General features: G+C 52.0%; 7 protein-coding genes across 7 annotated transcripts; 2 read left to right on the forward strand and 5 right to left on the reverse strand.

Moving 5' to 3' along the window:
• Nucleotides 1-6: 6 nt before the first annotated feature.
• Nucleotides 7-1028, forward strand: BDV14DRAFT_196066 (uncharacterized protein; the record flags this gene model as incomplete). Its single annotated transcript, XM_073772357.1, has 4 exons — nt 7-13; nt 64-124; nt 172-308; nt 358-1028. The coding sequence occupies 4 exons, from the start codon at nt 7-9 to the stop codon at nt 1026-1028; spliced, it is 876 nt and encodes a 291-aa protein (XP_073632205.1).
• A 54-nt stretch (nt 1029-1082) lies between these two features.
• Nucleotides 1083-3626, reverse strand: BDV14DRAFT_101274 (putative origin recognition complex subunit 3). Its single transcript, XM_073765496.1, has 8 exons — nt 3512-3626; nt 3247-3456; nt 3121-3194; nt 2836-3070; nt 2649-2788; nt 2333-2603; nt 2163-2284; nt 1083-2115 (listed from the first exon to the last, which is right to left on the reverse strand). Exons 1-8 carry the CDS (start codon nt 3572-3574, stop codon nt 1137-1139), a joined length of 2094 nt encoding a protein of 697 aa, XP_073632206.1. The 5' UTR covers nt 3575-3626; the 3' UTR covers nt 1083-1136.
• Nucleotide 3627: 1 nt separating this feature from the next.
• BDV14DRAFT_101249 (pentatricopeptide repeat protein) lies at nt 3628-6506 on the forward strand. Its single transcript, XM_073765495.1, has one exon. It carries the CDS (start codon nt 3824-3826, stop codon nt 6404-6406), a length of 2583 nt encoding a protein of 860 aa, XP_073632207.1. The 5' UTR covers nt 3628-3823; the 3' UTR covers nt 6407-6506.
• A 219-nt stretch (nt 6507-6725) lies between these two features.
• On the reverse strand, nt 6726-7764 carry BDV14DRAFT_196069 (Sec63 complex subunit SEC66; the record flags this gene model as incomplete). The annotated part of the gene is made up of 3 exons (XM_073772358.1): nt 6726-7190; nt 7255-7559; nt 7665-7764. The coding sequence occupies 3 exons, from the start codon at nt 7762-7764 to the stop codon at nt 6726-6728; spliced, it is 870 nt and encodes a 289-aa protein (XP_073632208.1).
• Nucleotides 7765-8109: 345 nt separating this feature from the next.
• BDV14DRAFT_165414 (Zn(II)2Cys6 transcription factor) lies at nt 8110-10128 on the reverse strand. The gene is made up of 2 exons (XM_073767332.1): nt 9630-10128; nt 8110-9561 (listed from the first exon to the last, which is right to left on the reverse strand). Exons 1-2 carry the CDS (start codon nt 10041-10043, stop codon nt 8146-8148), a joined length of 1830 nt encoding a protein of 609 aa, XP_073632209.1. The 5' UTR covers nt 10044-10128; the 3' UTR covers nt 8110-8145.
• Nucleotides 10129-10259: 131 nt separating this feature from the next.
• On the reverse strand, nt 10260-11456 carry BDV14DRAFT_165416 (nucleoside-diphosphate-sugar epimerase family protein). Its single transcript, XM_073767333.1, has 2 exons — nt 11065-11456; nt 10260-11000 (listed from the first exon to the last, which is right to left on the reverse strand). The coding sequence occupies exons 1-2, from the start codon at nt 11314-11316 to the stop codon at nt 10347-10349; spliced, it is 906 nt and encodes a 301-aa protein (XP_073632210.1). The 5' UTR covers nt 11317-11456; the 3' UTR covers nt 10260-10346.
• A 605-nt stretch (nt 11457-12061) lies between these two features.
• Nucleotides 12062-16977, reverse strand: BDV14DRAFT_187252 (chromatin segregase YTA7; the record flags this gene model as incomplete). The annotated part of the gene is made up of 2 exons (XM_073770929.1): nt 12062-14934; nt 14982-16977. 2 exons carry the CDS (start codon nt 16975-16977, stop codon nt 12062-12064), a joined length of 4869 nt encoding a protein of 1622 aa, XP_073632211.1.
• Nucleotides 16978-17746: the final 769 nt, after the last annotated feature.

Raw genomic sequence — 17746 nt, forward strand, 5'->3', positions numbered from 1 at the left:
CCGAAGATGGCATGTGTTGCCTACTTAGTATACATGCTTGGGGACAACTCTAACAGAACCCAGCTCTGAAACTAGATACACTATTGAAGCTCTCCAACAGCACGAGCTACGACCTCCGTTCCGCGTATGCAAGCCAGCCCATACAGCATTACAGCAAACTGACCTCTGCAGTGCGCTGCGCATAATTGCCGAGCGATCTGTCAAGAGCGACACCCGAGACCTACTACTCGAGGACCTATCGAGCAAGAACCCCACACGGCGGGACAAGGCAGTCTCCGCGGTGTTCTTCCTCGTATCGAACCGAGCTTGTATGATTCCAGATATTCGGGCATCGCATAAACGTACTGATTGCTATAGTATCTCGGACGTCTGTCTGCGGCCACCTCAAAGATATCCAGACCTATACCGCCTTGATCAACTGCCTCTGCAACTTCCTCGACGAACATGTGGAGAAAACATCAGACACGATATCCCCGATATTCCCTCGAACGCGACCGCTCGGCGAAGTTAAAGCCATGAGAACGTTGAACATTTTACTTCAAGAGAACATCCCCGCTGCGCTTGAGGCAGGCGTCGTCAGCCGATGGCTATCCAACTACCCGTTCCCATGCGCCCTGACAGAACCTTCCCGGCGACAGGATGTCGTAATACTCATGAAGACATGGTGGTCTGATGATGCAGTAATGAGCGCCATCTTCGCCACTCTGTCGTCTCACCCAGAAGGCGCCAAGCAACTTCGGAAACACGGCTTAATGGGCAGCATGCTGGAAGAAAAGGACCATGATGACATCAGTGACGATGACAATGACGACGAAGATGAGAGTGATGTCTGGATGGTAGATGGCGACGACACCGCCGGTACTACCGGCTCAAGACGAGTTCCCGGGCGACGGCCGCGACGCAATCCCGAAGAACAAGCTTTGCGGAGGCGCAGGAGAGAAGCAATGGTGTTGAGCGACGGAAGGCGGCCGCTCAACAACGACGATATCATCCAACTCCCTATTTCCGAATCATTGCAGGACCAGTAACGCAGGAAATATGGAAGATAGTGTTACGAGATTTCCAAAAATGATACCCTTCATGTATACATATCATGTCATGTCTAACGCTAGTGCATCGATGTAAATTATAATATATTACAAGCCCATCCAGGCTGACTTTGCAGCGTGATCCAGCTTCTTCCGACTGTGTTTTATCATTCCAAGCGCCCTGAGCTCCGACAGCGCTCTGTAGAAGAGGGCCATGGTCATCCTCTCGTCACAAGTATCGCCCTGCTCGCTCTCGAAAACCGCATGGAATGCAGTCCACAAGTCATGCATATTTACCAGAGCGCCAGACTCGAGGTATAGCTGATAAAGAAGTGACGTTGGCGGCTGCTTGGCCGAGAGTTTGCGTTTCGTATCCTGCGACGTATACATAAGGTAGTCGAACGGGTTTGACAATGCGCGCTCGATGGCAAACCGGGCGCGCGGAGCAAAGACCTCTTTTATGGGGTTCCGCATGTCAAGTAGAAAAGCCTCGTGGAGTGGCAGTTCTTGCGGGAGCACCAAAGTGGTCTGGAAATATGACGATAACAGATCATGGAGCCGGTCCAGGACTCTTGTGTACTGGACATATTCCTCTGGCAACTTCGTTTTCCCTGTGTTGAGCTTGACGCGTTGTTTCACAATTGTTGTTCCAATGACAGCGTTTTGACTGTCATGTTCGCTGCGAAGTGGTTCGGTGCCACCATGAGCCTCCATAAGGGATGCAAATTCCGCTTGAATATCTTGAAAATCTGGTTGTGCTTCTAAGGATATGGGCAGTTGTGGTAGCAGTTCCTCAAGTTTGCTGGACTCCAGCCGTCGAAATGCAACGAGAACGTCATCTATCAGGGGCGAGTCTTGCAGTTCTCCGGATAATGCGCGGATAGATAAATCTGATGTCGTTGCCTTCTTGGGAACGTTGAGATCCTTGAGCAGTAAAGATACGAGCTTCACAACTTGGAACATTTCGTGCATGGCCTGTTGTCCGGATCTCACGAGCTGTATCGTTTGCGAAAGAAGATGCTGATTATGTTCTAGAAGACTGCGCACTTCTTGCGTATGGCCACTTTCCAATAGAGCCTCACAATACCTACTAATGTCAATTTGGGTCATTGGGGCAGTCATTTGACCACTTACTCTCTAAACGACGGGACATTTCGAATGGCTTCGCAGAGCCTTTCAATCTGTAAGTCACCCGGTATATCTTCTGCAAGTAATACCGATACAGGATTGGCGAAGAAATGAGACATGTAGGCGTACTATCTCTGATATTAGCGACGAACTGTTGTAAGAAAACCAGGACCTACCTTTACTGTCCGGCAAAAGGCCTCAGGCGTCTGGAAACAATCACTTGACTTCTCAAATAGTACACCAGTGAGATTGCGCCCAAGCCAGAACTTGCCTCCTTCTGCCTGTATCCGCTCATATATGTGATCGACGCAATTGCTAGCGCCATGGAGCTCAAAGTATCTCCCTTTGAGTAATGAAACACTGGACCGCGGCATCCTTCCTTCAAAAAGCTCAACTGACGTTGAAATACCAAACAGGAGGGTTATAGGTATCCGATCAAGCCATGAACTATACCGATGAGCTTCTATCCAGGACAAGTATCGTGGGACTCACCTTAGTAAAGAGAACAAATCGGTCAAGATTCCCGGATCAAAAGCTTCGCTATCTCTGAAAGATATGACGAGGTGCTTTACATCCTTCTTGGTGACATAGTCGCCCAGCAAGTCAAGGTCATATCCAAGAAGCCTCGGGCCCTAGAACGCTCAGTATAACGCCAAGGACCAACATGTCAAGTGCTTACATCGCGGTCCGTCAAGAACTTTTGATAGCCTTCGTTCCCTTCCGTGTTTGTTATAGCAGCACGTATGATGTTTTTCAATGTCGTCTTGAGGTTGGGCGCATCGCCAGATTCCAGCACTATGACGCCTCCTTCGCCCGCGGAGGTTAATTGTTCGTTGAGTCGCGAGAGGAGTCTCGCCAATGAAGAGACGTTTGAGCCAACTGTTATTAGTGCTGCAGGTATGCAGCCACCGTACCTATGCGCCGTTAGCTGTGCTTGATCCGCTTCGTGGCCTGGGTCTCCTACGTCTCTGGTGAGGTTGTTCTGACAAACGAGGATACATTGTCCAGCACTTCAGCATCGACATCATTTAGAATTTCCTGGGATACCGTTAGCTCCCTAGCAACAGCATATCCGCAAGCATTCACACACCTGAATCTTCGCTTCCTGAACCGACCATAGTTGCTCGTAGGTTCGGTACCTTATTTGGACGGATTTCTCGGTTTCATCTCCATTCAGTAATGGTACGAACGGACATGGGTCTTCGCTTGGTGCTGCATGTTCTTGCGTGACTCTGCGCTTCTTTGACGGCCGTTCTCCGTGTGGTTTTGGTGCATCTGCTGGTCTGTAGATATAGACGCCCTTGGGCTTGTTAGTAAAGCTCCGGGCATTGCGCCGCAACCTTGCGGGGACATACCTGACTATTTGAGATGTCCTCCAGTGGAACGCCAGCATCCGCGTCCAAGAACTTTGAGACCATGATCCCTCCGTCTGTAACTGAGCGCCAGTCGCGTTGTTTGCGGAGAACGGGGACGGAGCTTTGAATCGAGTGCCTGAAATCCGCGGCAGATCTCCGCGCGGGCTAAGCCAGATCGGGTCAATTCAAGCTCCGATGATTTTCTTTCTCGTCCATCTCTCCTGCTTTTTTTGCCTGCTTCAATAAAGGCTACGATCGTGTCGTTCACACTCGAATCCTCTCCCAGACCGATGATATAACCGCTCTCACTTCATGCTCCGCCCGGTGATTCGAGGCGCTCGGTGGTATCGACATGTGGCCCGCTCGAGCAGTCCGGCCGCATCGCCTCTTCCTTTCAGACGAACATTCACAGCGGTAGCGCCACGGTCGACGAATTATGGCGGTCCCAGCGACAAAATCAAATTCTACGAACAAGATGGCCTCAAAAGTAGGCGAAGACAGGAGGTCGACCCGGAGGCCGAAAGCAATGCGGAGAGGGAGGACGTGGAGCGCGAGATTGCGCAGCTGGACCGCGAGCTAGAAACCTTGAAAGACCCGTTCAGTCCGGATGGTGCTTTCATACAAAGCTTGCCCGAGGATAAGAGAGCTATTGCGCTGGAAGCGCTCCGGCACCATGAAGCTGAAGATGGCAACGGCGAACCACTAACCCTGGACGACGTCTTTGATGAGAAATTGGACCAGGCGCTCAAAGAGGAGTTCGAGGGCATGGCGGAGGAGGAAGAGAACTGGATGCATAATAAGGACGAGAAAGAGACAAATGTCATACTCGAACCCTATCAGGTTAACATCGAGGACTCGGAGCACAGCGCCTATATTGATAGATTCAATGGCGCTCTGAAGCGATTCGCTGTTGATGATTCAAGTGAAAAGTCGAGGCAGGATCTTTGGAAATGGTACAGAGGCTGCAAGCAGATCATTCCTGGATTCATTGATGCGATTCCTCAAGAAGGCATGGCTCTGCTGTGGTCTTCACAACTGAGCGACTCTTCAAAGGCAAACCGGGCGGCTCACATCCAGACTCTTGCTCGAGATGCTTTATCCGCTGGTCGGTCCCTCTCAGCAACGAACATCCTTTCTTACATTAAGTCCCTACAGCAACTGGGCAGAACCCAAGATGCGCTGGATCAGTGGGAAATACATCAAGTGGGACTTAGTCAGCAAAAAGAAGACCTAGAAGCGTACTGGAAGCTGGGAGTCGAGCTGTTCGCCGCTGAAGGCGACCCCCAACGCGCTCAAGATATTGCTCTAGCTTTCTTGACTAACGACAACTCTCGGCAACCAAGCATCCTGATTCCCGTCATTACGGCCTGGGTGAAACAAGCCGGACAAGATGCGGATGTCAAGGCATGGGCTCTCTATCTACAGCTGAAATCTTTACTTCGGAATGAGATGACCGTGGCCGACTATGATCAAATCAGTATTGCGTTCCTCAAAGCTGGAAAGCTCGGCCTTGCCCTTGCCGTTTTCAAGGACATGATGGTGACTGGCCAGGATCTTGCCAATGACTCAGCCTCGCTGTACCAGGCGGCTCTTGGGTTAATTGGCAATCTGCAGGCATCATCCGTTTCCGACAAAGACGTCAACCGCATCTCCTTGTCGACGCTGACAGTCCTGCCGCGCCGGTACCAGAACCGTTTCTTCTACGCTAGTTGGTTGAAGAGATTGATTGGCATGGGCGAGATTGACTCTGCTGCCTTGGTAATCGAGTTGATGTATGAGCGGGGTGTAAATCCAGACCCAAAACACCTGAACGGACTCATCGCTGCTTGGCTTCGCGTGGGGAACACCCCTTCACGAGAAAAGGCGGAGCAGCTAGGCTGGTCCATGATCAAGGAGCGGATAGAGCGCGCCTCAAAAGCTCAAGCAGCAGCAGCAGCGCAACCACAAACATCAAGCATAACGACTCGAGTCCCCAAATTCATGCAACGGCCAATGCCTCCAGCCAACATCGAAACCTTCTCAATCCTCCTCCTCCACTACACCCGCCGAGGCGACGAAGAAGCCACCGAGCGCCTCGTCGAAAGTCTCATCCAAGCCCGCATCCAACCAAACTCCTATTTCATGAACCACCTCCTCTACGCCGAACTCCGCAAACAAGACATCGACGCCCTATGGACAAAATTCCAAACCATGTCCGCGGCCGTCCAACCCGATCTCGAAACCTACGCTTGCCTCTGGGACTGCGGCAAATTGCAATACGACCGCAGCCGCACGGCATTCACAAATGCCTTCCCTACAGCCCGCGCCCTGCACGCCAGCATGATAACCTGGTTCAATAACCTCTCTGCGCGCGCTAAATTGATGACACAAGAGGACTTCTCAAAGGATCTCTACGACCAGATCATCCGCTGCTTCTGCCTGTCGAAGGATCTCCCCGGTACACTCGTCGCACTGTGTTCGCTCCGCTCAACATTCGGCTTCGCACCAGACGACACAACGCTCCGCCTAATTATCCTGCAAGTCGCGCGCCTGGCTGCCGTCCCCTCAAATACACCGAAGCGGCGTCTGCGCCGCGTCTCTTCTACCCCGCGCAGCAAGGAGAATATCGGGCACGTGCAGCGCCTCGTTGAGGTTCTGCATGATCGCAAGGCTGGCACGCTTGAGGCGAGGGGTTTGGCCATTGAGGAATTAGATCCGCACGAGAGAGAGACGCATCAGCTGGAGATTATTACTGATTTGCTGCGGGTTATTATGGGTCGAACTGAGGGTGGCGAGAGTCTCGATGCGGATGCAATGGAGGAGCAGATTCGGGCTGTTGCGGAGGAGATGGGTGTCTCTGGGATTGAGCTGGGGCCGAAGTTGGATGATAATGCTGGGTTGGTATCGCCCAAGTAGAAAGTTCTGTTTTTTTGGGGGGCATAATGTACATATAGATGGAGTTTTGGGTAAGCACTGGTGTTCACTTTTGTATTATAGTTGTGTTTTACTTTCCACACTAAAACATCTTTAATGATACCTATTCCTCTCTGGGCTCTACATTGCCAGTCCCGATCCATACCTCACCATAGCAAGAACCTATAAAAGGAATAAAATGGCCTTAAGGTGCATATAACCCCATTCATATAACATAAGATGAAGTAAGTTTTGAAAGATAAAAGTACCGTAGAGAGTGAACAAATGCAACCCTCTAAACCCCAAATGCGATGCAAACCCCTCATTTCTTGCCCTTCTTCTTCTTCTTTCCACCCCCAGGGGTCCCAGGACTCTTCGTACTAGCCGGACTAGCGGGACTAGCCGCCGAACCCTGCTCATCAGCCTCAACGAGCACCGCGTCCTCATCGCTCTCCGTAACAGTTGGCGCGGGCGGAGCCGCGGGAGTTGAAGGGCGGGGTGATCCTGATGACTCGGCCTTCTTCTCTTCAGCAACTACTTCCGCGGCCGCAGCGACCGGGGCCATAGTAGCAGCAGCAGCAGGTGTGGGTGTAGAATCTGTCTTCTCAGCGTCCAGCTCCTTCATGAATCCTTCTTGGATACCGGCGCGTCTCTTCTCCCACCATGCCTTCTCCTCGTCAAGCTTCTTCTGGTGCTTATCTAAGCGCTCGCGCACAATCGCGTTGTTGACCATTTCGTTTGCGGACTGGAAGATGACTTGGCCCCAGTTGGGGGCGTAGGCGTTTGCCTGTTCAAATTATACACATTAGCATCTGGCACCACCATACATTCAATGATATGGCATAGCCCACCTCACTAACGACATCCCTGACTTCATCCTCCATTTCCTTCTCCGCGCGCAGGAACCGCTGCCACAGGTCATCGCCCACACTACCCCGCTGAAGAAGCATAGAGAGAGCCTGCTTCTGGCTGCGGAGGGCCATGACGCGCTTTATATCTTCCATTGCGCGGCGGAGGAGAGCGGCCTTGAGGACGGACTCGGGGACCTTCTTTTCTTTCTCTTTCTCTTTTGAAGAGGGTTCAAGGTGGAGGAGGGAGAAGTAGATGTCTCGTTGGGTGTGTGCGGGGAACCATGGTTCTAAGGAGGAGGCTTTGCCTGTAAATATTTTTGTTAGTTAAGCGTTATAAGAAGCAATGTAATAGGGATTGTTGAGTGCTTGGTCATGTATTATGACATGGGATGCGGAGCGGGTGGACGTACGAGCCTTGCGCTTGCGGTATAGCGATGAGAATGTTGCGAGCGAGCCAATGAGTACGCTCAGATACGCAAATGGTACGAGAAGGGTGACCCAGTCGACCATTGTGTGTGATGTGTGTAGGGAGAATGAGGAGGTCGATACGGGGATGCGGCCTGTATTAGGTATTTATTCGGTCGCTCGAGTTCACTGGGTCATAGTATTGTGCTGTCTCGTCGGCGAAGCGAGGTGGAAGGACTGAAACTCAGGGAAGTAAGATAGGGAAGAAGAAAATTCGGAAGGGACAGATGTGAAAGCGCAAGAGAGTGAGTGGTGTTGTGAATAGACAATAAAGTGAATGGAGATGGCAGGCAAAGGCCAGCCTGGTGTCTTGGCTCCGCCTTGTGTCACATGCTCCGCCCCTGCAGAGAACCCTAAGCTTTACTGTATACTTCAATAGCTTCCTACATCTGCAAATGTTTTTTATTACTGTCTCGAATTTATTATTTATATGTTGCCATCAAAATTTGTCCACATATCAACCGTCTCATCCACACCCAATTTCTGTCGTCTCGACTGAGCCGCGCGCTCCATCAGCCGAGACAAAGGCTGCTGAAGCATGGCATTACTTTGCATTCCCTCGTTCTTCCACTGCCTATAAACCTTAGTAGCAAGCTCCCAGGCGTTATTCGTCTGAGGAGTGATGGGCCTTGTGCAAAGCTCTGACAATATGACAGCTACAACGTGCCGCTGTTGATAGCTACTGCAGAGCCACGCCCATGGGGCCGTAGCCTCGTCGTTCTGCAACAGTACAACAAACTTGAGGATCTCGACGGCCATAGCGAAAGACTCATCGCTTGTAGCTGTTGAAGTCTGATCTCCATCTGCTGGCGTGCTCAGACGATGCACCAGCCATGCCTTGGAAAGCGTCAGGCGGCCAATCACGGCTGTCACCCACTGGACCGGGACGTCAAGATCGAACTTCTGCAAATATTGTTCCTCGGCACGGTTCGCAAGTGCCATGAGACGATCCTCTCTTTCGGATGCAGATAGATTTCGCTCATCCTGATTTAGAGACTTGCTACTACCAGCCCAGTGCAAGAGGGGAATCAGCTCGGCTTGGATGACGCACAACGAAATGTCGGTATATCCCTCTCTTGGCGGTGGGAGACTGGTCATCTGGGGCGTGAGCTCATCACAGTTGACATTCGTAGGGACCTTAGTGTCAAATATGCCCGGCGATATCTGGGTGTCTGTGCCTTGATCCTCCGAGCAAAGCATGTCAAGGAAACAGACATGCCACCATAGTCGACGGCGTAATTCTATCTCAAATGGAGTCAGGCCGAGCTGCTGTCCATCTCGGTGCAAGCCTTGTCGTTGCGCGACGCGGACCACAATCGCCGCTTCGGCCCATATAAGCCGCGAGTCTCCAAACCGGCGAAGGCATAATAGGAACAAAACTGCGGCCTGCAGGACAGATAAGTCGAGAGTGCCAATCAGATTCTCTTCTGCCAGAGCCTGTTCCACGGCGAGCCTGTATTGATGTATACAGAAGTCTTGTTCGTCGCCGAGTATGGACAGGCACTGCTGCGGCGTCATACTTGCCACCGCCGCAAAGCATATGGAAAGGAGCAAAACTTCGTGCCTAGGTTCCAACAGAGGCGCGTTATCTGAACAGTCCTCGCGTATAATGGCCTCAATTGAGGGAATATGCAGAAATGCGATCATTGGTGCCACATTTTGCCGGTAAACAGCCCACAGGGTTTGAACCCGGGGCCACAGTAGAAACTGGGTGCGTCCCCAGTCAGAACCGACAGTCATGTCACCTCCAAAGTCACCCATAAACGGTATAGACATTGGGTTGCTGGCGTTTTCATCAGCCTCATCAGATGAGACATCACAGATCTCATTTAGCTCTCTTATCTACTCAAAGTCAGCTCTAGTACTGGCAGAATGAGTGCCTTTTATGATCAAAATCATCGGAATCATACCTTATCGGCAAGGGCAACTGACGCCTCGTCTCCCACATACCAAGTTCGCCCACCAGAACCCATCAAAATCCCCTTGGGGGTTCCCGCTTCCTCTTCATTGCTAGTATCAGCGGTACTCGTGTTGGTAACAGAGCCCGGGTGCTGGTCAGCGCGTGACGCAGACCGTAGTCTTTCAACCTCCCGCTCCAATTCAACCAGGTGGCTCCGGATCTCAGAGATCGGAGGCCTATTGGATCTCCGCGGGGCGCGCTTTCCTGTTGGATGGACACAGTCAGCGCCTGCTTTCAGGCATCGACCGCAGGGGAGGTTTTTGTCGCAGCCAACTTTTCGCTGGTTGCAACGGATACAGCTTCGCTTGTATGAACCGCCACCAGGTTCAGGAGGCATAGTGACGGTGGTTTGTGGGGTGTCCATCCTGGAACTTTGCACGATGAGCCTGGGGCAAGCTAAACATCGTGGGTCATTATTGTTTTGTTGTGGTTGGGGGAGTGGAGGAAGTAGGTTGGTCGAAGCTTGTCGATTCCATGTGAAAGGGCTGGTTACATAATATTCTATTTAACCGTCCTGTAAGGGAAGGTCCCAACGACCGCCTACCAGAGCTATTGTTGTTTTCTTCCTGATCTCTTCTGCTATCTGGAGATATGATTTGATTCTTGGTATTATACATTAATTACACAGAATGCGTCTATACTGTTATGAAGATGCTCAACAGCATCACTACCTTTTCCAATCACTCTCTGTCTCCAACCACGTCCCAAAGTCCTTCAACCCTGGATGAATCTTCCTCAACTCAGCGATGTCTGCCCCATATCCTTCATCATGAAACCATCGGAACATGTACCCAAAGTCCTTCGCCATCGCCATAAACAGCGCGCACAATGGGCGGAACGTCGTCGCCAGCGGTTTCCCCGTCTTCTGCTCAAAGATCTGCGCAAACTGATCGTACGTCAGTTTATCGCCAGCAAGCGATAGCCCACGGCCCGCCCAGACGTCAGGATTCAAGAAACCTTCTGCAGCAAAGTAGCCTATGTCGCTCGTAGCAATGTGCTGCAGAGGCTTGCCTTTCAGCGCCATCTTATAGCTCGTCGCGAAGACCTTCCCGAAGAAACCCGCGGTGAGATTCTCCATGAATGCCACGGGGCGAAGAATAAACCAGCGCATGTCTGTGCCCTTTGACTTGGTCATAAGGTGCTGCTCAATGTTGTGCTTGGCAGTAAAATGCGGAATATCCGTAGGGCTATTGGGTGACTTCTCTTCGCCGCCGCGGTCGACTGAAGTCTGGACGAAGAATTTGATCTTGTGCTTGAGTGCTTCATCAATCAGGGCTTTGCCTTGCGTTTCCTCCGCGTTCTCTTTACCTATCGTGGGTGTCTGTGAATTAGGTTAGAGCTGAATTGTCTTCTAAGTCTTGACCTTGAACCAGGTTGGTACATACCTGGACACTAAAGACGCCCCAGATCGGGGATTTTGTGGCCTTCTGAGCATTCTGGAAAATCATTGCTGGTTCGTCAAGGTTGCCCTCTACCAGCTTGATGTTGGACGACAACTGTGCAAGGCGTTGAGCGGGTGGGGATTGCGCATTCCGAGTGACGGCGAGAATCTCTAGTGACGATTTCCTGGCGACGAGACTCTTGATGAGCGAGCCCGCCTGCTTGCCTGTGGCACCCGTGATTAAGACTGCTGTCATGATGTAGGTTGTGCTGTTTAGAGTCGATCAGATCAGGTGAATTATTGCAGAGTCCAATTATAGGATGAGATGCAGAAAGGATGCTCATTATGATTTGACTGGTTTATATACATATTGTGGCACATCAGAAAAGAAGGAACTTTCTGGATATTTTGTAATGCAAGTGGTTGAGAGGGAATGTTTGGTTATCATCGTCGGGGTTCGGCGTTGATGTCAATGCCGCGCTGAGTAACAAAGTCAGCGGGCTTCGGTGGAGTCGGCGTTCTTCAGTGCCAGACTCCGACATAGATTGCTACCACGGTAATCTAGTCTACCACAAACTGTGATAAGAGTACCCCGTCATGGATTTCAAAGCTTATCAGATCTAATTTAGATTGTTCCTCACTAATACAGGTAGATCCCATGCAAGAAAGTAGAAAGCGCTGAATAGAGCAAAAGACTCGCTCACTCGGTCACCTCCAAACAGCCCTCAAAGAGAAAAAGAAACGAGGTATAGTATGAAGTAGGTAGGTTAAGAATAAGCGCAAGTAGTGGCGAGGATGAGAGCATCCTAAAACAAAAAAAAAACGAAACGAAGAAATCCGAGTAACCGCCATTGATCTCATTACATAAACTCCATGCTTGCTGCTGCCAATGTCGAGAGAAAAAGAACCAAGTCCAAACGTGCAAAATAAGGTAGAGCTAGGAAAGTGTGAAATGTTTGTTGTAGGTGGGTGATACGAGAAGAGGGAAGGAGGAAGAAAGTCTAGTAGAACGAGCTGAGCTGCTCCTTCGTCTTTTGGCTTATCGGGCCAATCTCCTGAACGGCTTGCATGTCTTCCAGGACCTCGTTGAATGTGGTTTGGATGCCGGCTGCCACCTTGCTGCGGTTCCAATCGCTGCGCGTGTGCCAGAGGTAGTCCATCAACGCGGTGTTGATCTGCTCGAGCTGCTCGACTGAGCAACCGCTCGTACGCTGAGTCATCTCCTTGTGCAGGCTCCGCACGTACTCGTGATCAATGATCATCTTCGGAGTTTCGTCTTCGCTGTTGAGCAGAGACTGAACTGCGGTTGGCTGCCTGGAAGCGGAATCAAAGAGAGGAACAGGCGGCTGCGACTTGGGCTGAGACTGGCTGGCGCCCGTCACCTCGATGCGTGCAGGCTGGGATTCTCGTAGCTGTGGAGGAGAAGGCTGACTACTGTCGCCTTGTTGGGTATCAGGAAGATGTTCCTCCTGCGACACGCGGTCGGGGTATAGGGTGAGGTCCGGGTAATCTTGTCGCCCGCCGTGAACGACCATGGGGCTTTGGTTGTAGTGGTGTGGATGGGAAGACTGATCAGACGATTTCTTGTCCGATGTTGTTTGCGTGGTAGACGCTTCGTTGGTGTAGTCGCCCGGTTGGGACCCAGGAGCCATAGGGGTCATCGGCCCCTTTTGCGAAAAGCTTGATAGACCAGACTCTCGCCTGACTTGCTGGGAGGGAGCGGTCATAGAGTAGGCCGGCTTAGGCTGTGCGGACGGTCCAAATGAACTTGTCTGAGTATCTCGCCCCGCTGAATGATCAGAGTTGGTCATGTACACGTCTCCATCTCCATCAGGATTAGACTCATGCGAGCCGTTGGTCTGGTGCGAGTCGTTCAGATCCGACCCATCACCCTGGTGATATCCATTGGTCATGAAGCTCACAGTAGAGCGGCGTGTGGGCGTCACTGGTCGGCCAGGAATATGAGGAGCAAGGTTTGGGAACGACGCTCCGAGCACCACGGGACCACTCGACGGATCCGACTCTGTGTTTCCATGAGGGACGTTTGTAGCACGAGCTAAGGCGGCTTGCTCCTCCTCCTGAGCCTGCTTGGCTTTTTCTAGGGCCGCCTTCTCCCGCTCTAGCTCGCGGAGATAGACGTTCTCACACTCGGCCACGAGTACGGGTTCCGCCTGCTCAATCGTAGCAATATCGACTTCCACGTTGGACAGGAGTTCGTTGGCGCGAAGTAGACGTTCCTGGTCATTGAGCTGACGCGCATCCTTTGCTAGACGCTTAATATCCGCCAAGAAATCCTTTGGTCTCTTGTAGTATCCGTTCGAGAGTCGCTTTTCGATGGTGACAATCTCCAAGTTGTAGAAGAATTTGCCAGACACTGCCTCCCGGAGACCAAGAACTCCATGCTTATCATGGGCTTTCTCGAACGGCCGGAATGTTGTTCGCTGCTCGATGGGCAAATCGCTGGTGACAATGTTGGGGTCTTCTTCTTCCCACAAATACCGAATCTGGGATTCGTCGATGACACCCGTCCTGAACCGCTTGTATTTCTTAATCTGGTCCATGATTGGCTGAATACGGATTTTCAGAAGGTTTAAAGTCTGGTAATCTTTCTTCTTCTGAGCCTTGAGCTGTTCCTTCGAGAAGGTCTTCTCCTGCGGAGGTGGCGGCGGCGCAACCTCCAACTCTTCAAGTTGCCTCTTCTTCCGGTTATCAGGATCAGGGAGAGAAGAGGGAGAGGACTTGATCAGATCAGCGACCTTGGCAAAGTATTCGTGGCGCGCCTCGTTCCCTGGCGCTGTAAGCTCGAATGTGTTTCGTCTCGAGTAGCCGAAGAGGTTCTTCACCAGCCCAATGTCCACATCTTCGCGGCTGGCCTCCATGATACCAAGTAGTAAAACGGGATCTGTGGGGGGTATTGACCGGAGAAGACTGAGGAACGTGGATATCACAGCCGGGCCGACCGTATCTGACCAGTTATGCAGGCCAGGGATGTAGATAACACTTGGTTTGTGTCGCTTCACTTCGGCGAAGAGCTGAATGACGGTCGCTTCGGGTGATCGGGTTGAATCGCTGAGTAGCGTCGAGAGATCAAATGACTGGACGTGAAGGCCTTCGAAGTGGTGTAACAATGCGCCTGCCAAGTACTGTTGTCCCATACCCAAGGTACCCCGTAGTAGCAACCTTGGTCTGAAGACACGCGACCGTTCAAACTCTTGCTGCATTTGCTCGCGCTGGAAGCCTTTCGCCGACTCTTCCGGCTCCTCAAACTGCGCCTCTTCCAAAGCAGTAAGTCTCTTGCGGGATGGAAGTACCTCCGAGAGGATATTCTTGAGCTCAGCCAGTGGTTGACGCAGTAAGGGCTCTACTTGTTTAGGTAACTGCGAAGCACCTGAGGTTGAGGATCTTTCTGATGAAGGCACCATCTTCTTGGTGGCCAGCATGAAATCCTTCGGTGCAACCTCGATGGTCTTGGGATCAATAAGAAGTTTCTTGTCGGATTTGTAAATTTGGGGATATCTTCTCTGCACTGCATTGAGCGCAGCTTCCGTGCAAAGTGCACGCAAATCTGCACCTCCATAACCCTTTGTGATTTCAGCAAGCTCGTCCTTGATCGCGGGCTGCAGTGGCGGGTCCCAGCCTTTGGTGTGGATGTCAAGAATGGCGCGACGTCCTTCGGTGTTGGGTAAGGGGAAGTAGAACTCTCGGTCAAAGCGGCCGGGACGACGGAGAGCAGGGTCAATGGAATCCGGACGATTGGTAGCGCCAATAACAATAACTTGGCCACGACCGTCCATGCCGTCCATCAATGCCAAAAGGGTGGACACAATCGAGGCATGGATTTGTTCCTGTTTGCTTGACCGTACAGGAGCCAATCCTAGAAAAGATTAGTATACGTCCATAGGCCTAATAGTAAAGACTTACCATCGATTTCGTCAAAGAAGATAATACTGGGCTGGGTCTTGCGCGCCTCTTCGAAGAGAAGACGAAGTTGCCTTTCGGCCTCTCCAACCCATTTGCTCAGCGCGTCTGCTCCCTTTCTCATGTAAAACGTGACCTTACGGCCTTCAGAGCTGACACTGTTCGCCAGGGCTCTAGCAAGAAGGGTCTTACCCGTACCCGGAGGTCCATGGAAGAGGACACCACGGGGAGGGACAATGTGGAACCGCTGAAAGATCTCCGGATATAAGAGTGGAAGAGACACCATCTCCTTCAGCTGATCAATGTGGCCTTGTAGACCTCCAACATTGTCAAAGTTTACCTTCATGTCAACGCCAAGCGGGTCCGCATCGGCCAGTGCCTGTTTGTCCTTGACACGGCCCAAGTTCGCTAGTGTACCTGAGTGGCCTTGCGCGGTATCAGCACCATGTGTTTGAGCGGCAAATCCAGGCAGCGCCAATGGTCCGCCAGCCGGTCCTGATATCGAGCCCTTGGGATGTTGCAACCCTTCGTCGTCACTGCTATCACTATCAACACCTCCAGTAGCAGCATGTGCTCCTGGCGGTCCCAGGATTGCAGACGGCCCGCCGCCCCCGAAGGGCCCATATGTTGGGAACAGTGTACGCTGCCAGGTATTGCCACCTCCACCACGGCCGCCCCGTCGCGAAGGGGACTCGTTAACCTCATTCTCAGCCTCCTCTATTGGGAGAACCAGGTCAGGGCGAATGATGCGGTAATCAACGTCCTTCCGGCTACGCCGAGGCTTCTCGTAAACAATCTCTTGCTGTACTCGGCGGCGCGGACGGCTTCCTCTAAGATCGTGAAGCTCCTCCGCCAGTTCTTCTGCAATATCAGCAGCTTCGGATTCGCCACGTGACCGCGAGGCCCTCTTGCGGAGGCCTGGGCGTCGACCGGTCGAGCTTTCGTAGTCGTCGTCGCGGGCTTGGCTAGCCTTGCGCGGGGAACCCTGAGACTTGCCAGATTGTGATATTTCATCTTCGTCGTGCGATTCCTCCTCTTCCGGCTCGAAATCACTCTCCTCGTCATCTTTGCGTTGCGAGGACTTGGGCTTTTTTCGACTCGAGCGGCGGAGACCTGCGTCCTCTTCGTCGTCCGGCTGTGTGGCATCTTCCTGCGTTTCCTGGCTGCGGTTCGGTCTGGTTCTGCGTCTTGTGGTTGGGCCCTCATCATCGTCATCATCGTCCTCTTCCTTCGCTTCGCCATTCTCAGACTCTGGCACGAAACCAGAGTCTTCAGCGGCTACCCCTTGACCGCCGTCATCATGGAACGAGTTCGGAGCGCTTTCTGAGATTTCCAGTTGCGACGCCTTGATTTCAGTCAACGTTTCTTCAATGACCTCTGGATCTTCCATTTCCGCCTCGGCCTCTGCAATCTCCTCAGCCTCCGCGACGCGCTTTGATCCGCGAGATGAACGACGACCCCTCTCAGCTTCCGGACTGCGCGTGCCTCTTTCAACAGTTTGAGCGTGGCGACCGGAAGTTGTCAACGCATATATATCTTCAGACGGGTCGCGGGTGCGCCGGGTCGTCCGGCGAGTGTAGTTGTCCGTCTGTCCCTTGAGTCCAGTGCCGACTTTCAGCGTTACCACCTTCTTAGGCGAAGGTACCAAGTCGTTTTCCTCGTCGTCGACGCTCTCTGATTCGCCTTCATCGTAAACGGGTCTATTCGCGGCGGCTCTCCGCGCAACAGTGCCTCTTGCAGTTCGCGGAGCGTTCTCGTCTTCTTCTTCTTCTGAACCTTCAAATGAAAACTCGTCTATTTCACTGAGGTCGTCTTCATCGGAAACGATATCGTCGTCAGAATCGCGACGGGCCCTTTTCTTCGTTGGCCGGGAGCCTTTCTTCGATTTGGATTTCGAGGCTGCGCGCCGGCTGGAGCGGACGGGGTGATCGCTGTAGTCGTCATCATCTGAGTCGGATTTGTTGGCAATTTCCTCGAGTGAGCGCTTGATGCGAGCCATGATTGCTGGTTGGGCTCTGCGTGACGTATCAGTCAGTAAGTTGGTACGGAAGGTGTGGGGTAGTTTCAGTAGCAATACAAGGAAAGAGCAATCGTAGAGCAAAGGTTGAAATCGGAGTCCGGGAAGCGCAAACTCGCTGCTGGTTCAGTAGATAAACTCACCAGTGAGACCTCAATCACGTTCTCTTATCTCTCTCGCAGAATCTCAGCCCTCTTATGCTGTCATTAGAATGGATCGATAATGAGACCAAGCGAGCGTTGAGTTCAAAGTGTTGTGGCGTGAAGTCCAATCCGATATCCCAGGTCAGGTCGTCGTCGACAGCATACAGCGTGCAAGATAAAGCGCGACGGCGGGCAAGCGAAACGTCAAAAATGGTTTAGCGAAAAACCAATTGAATAAAATCGGAAAAAACGCGTCTAGGCGACAGTTGACGGACGGTCGGCAGCCTAGCAAGCAACAGAGCTTGGGGATCACTCTGGGACGATGGGGATCAGTTCAGCGCAAGGAAAATCAAAACTCAGCGAACGGGCAAAACAATGCACACACCTAATCGATAGGCACAAAGAGCTGACAACAACGCGACGGCATGTCCCTTGCAGTCAAACAGAACCCAAACAGAATGGCAGACACGATAAGAGCGATGGTCTTGACAGTCAGGGCCTTCTAGTGAAAGCGATCTCTCACAGCGAGACTTGAGTCTTGTCCTCCTTCGGGCGCCTACCGAGCCACACGATCAGCCACAGCTAATACCCCATCTGGACTAGCGCAC

The sequence above is a fragment of the Aspergillus stella-maris genome (assembly GCF_047715825.1).
Source record: "Aspergillus stella-maris strain CBS 113639 unplaced genomic scaffold BDV14scaffold_5, whole genome shotgun sequence".
Classification (NCBI taxonomy): Eukaryota; Fungi; Ascomycota; class Eurotiomycetes; order Eurotiales; family Aspergillaceae; genus Aspergillus; species Aspergillus stella-maris.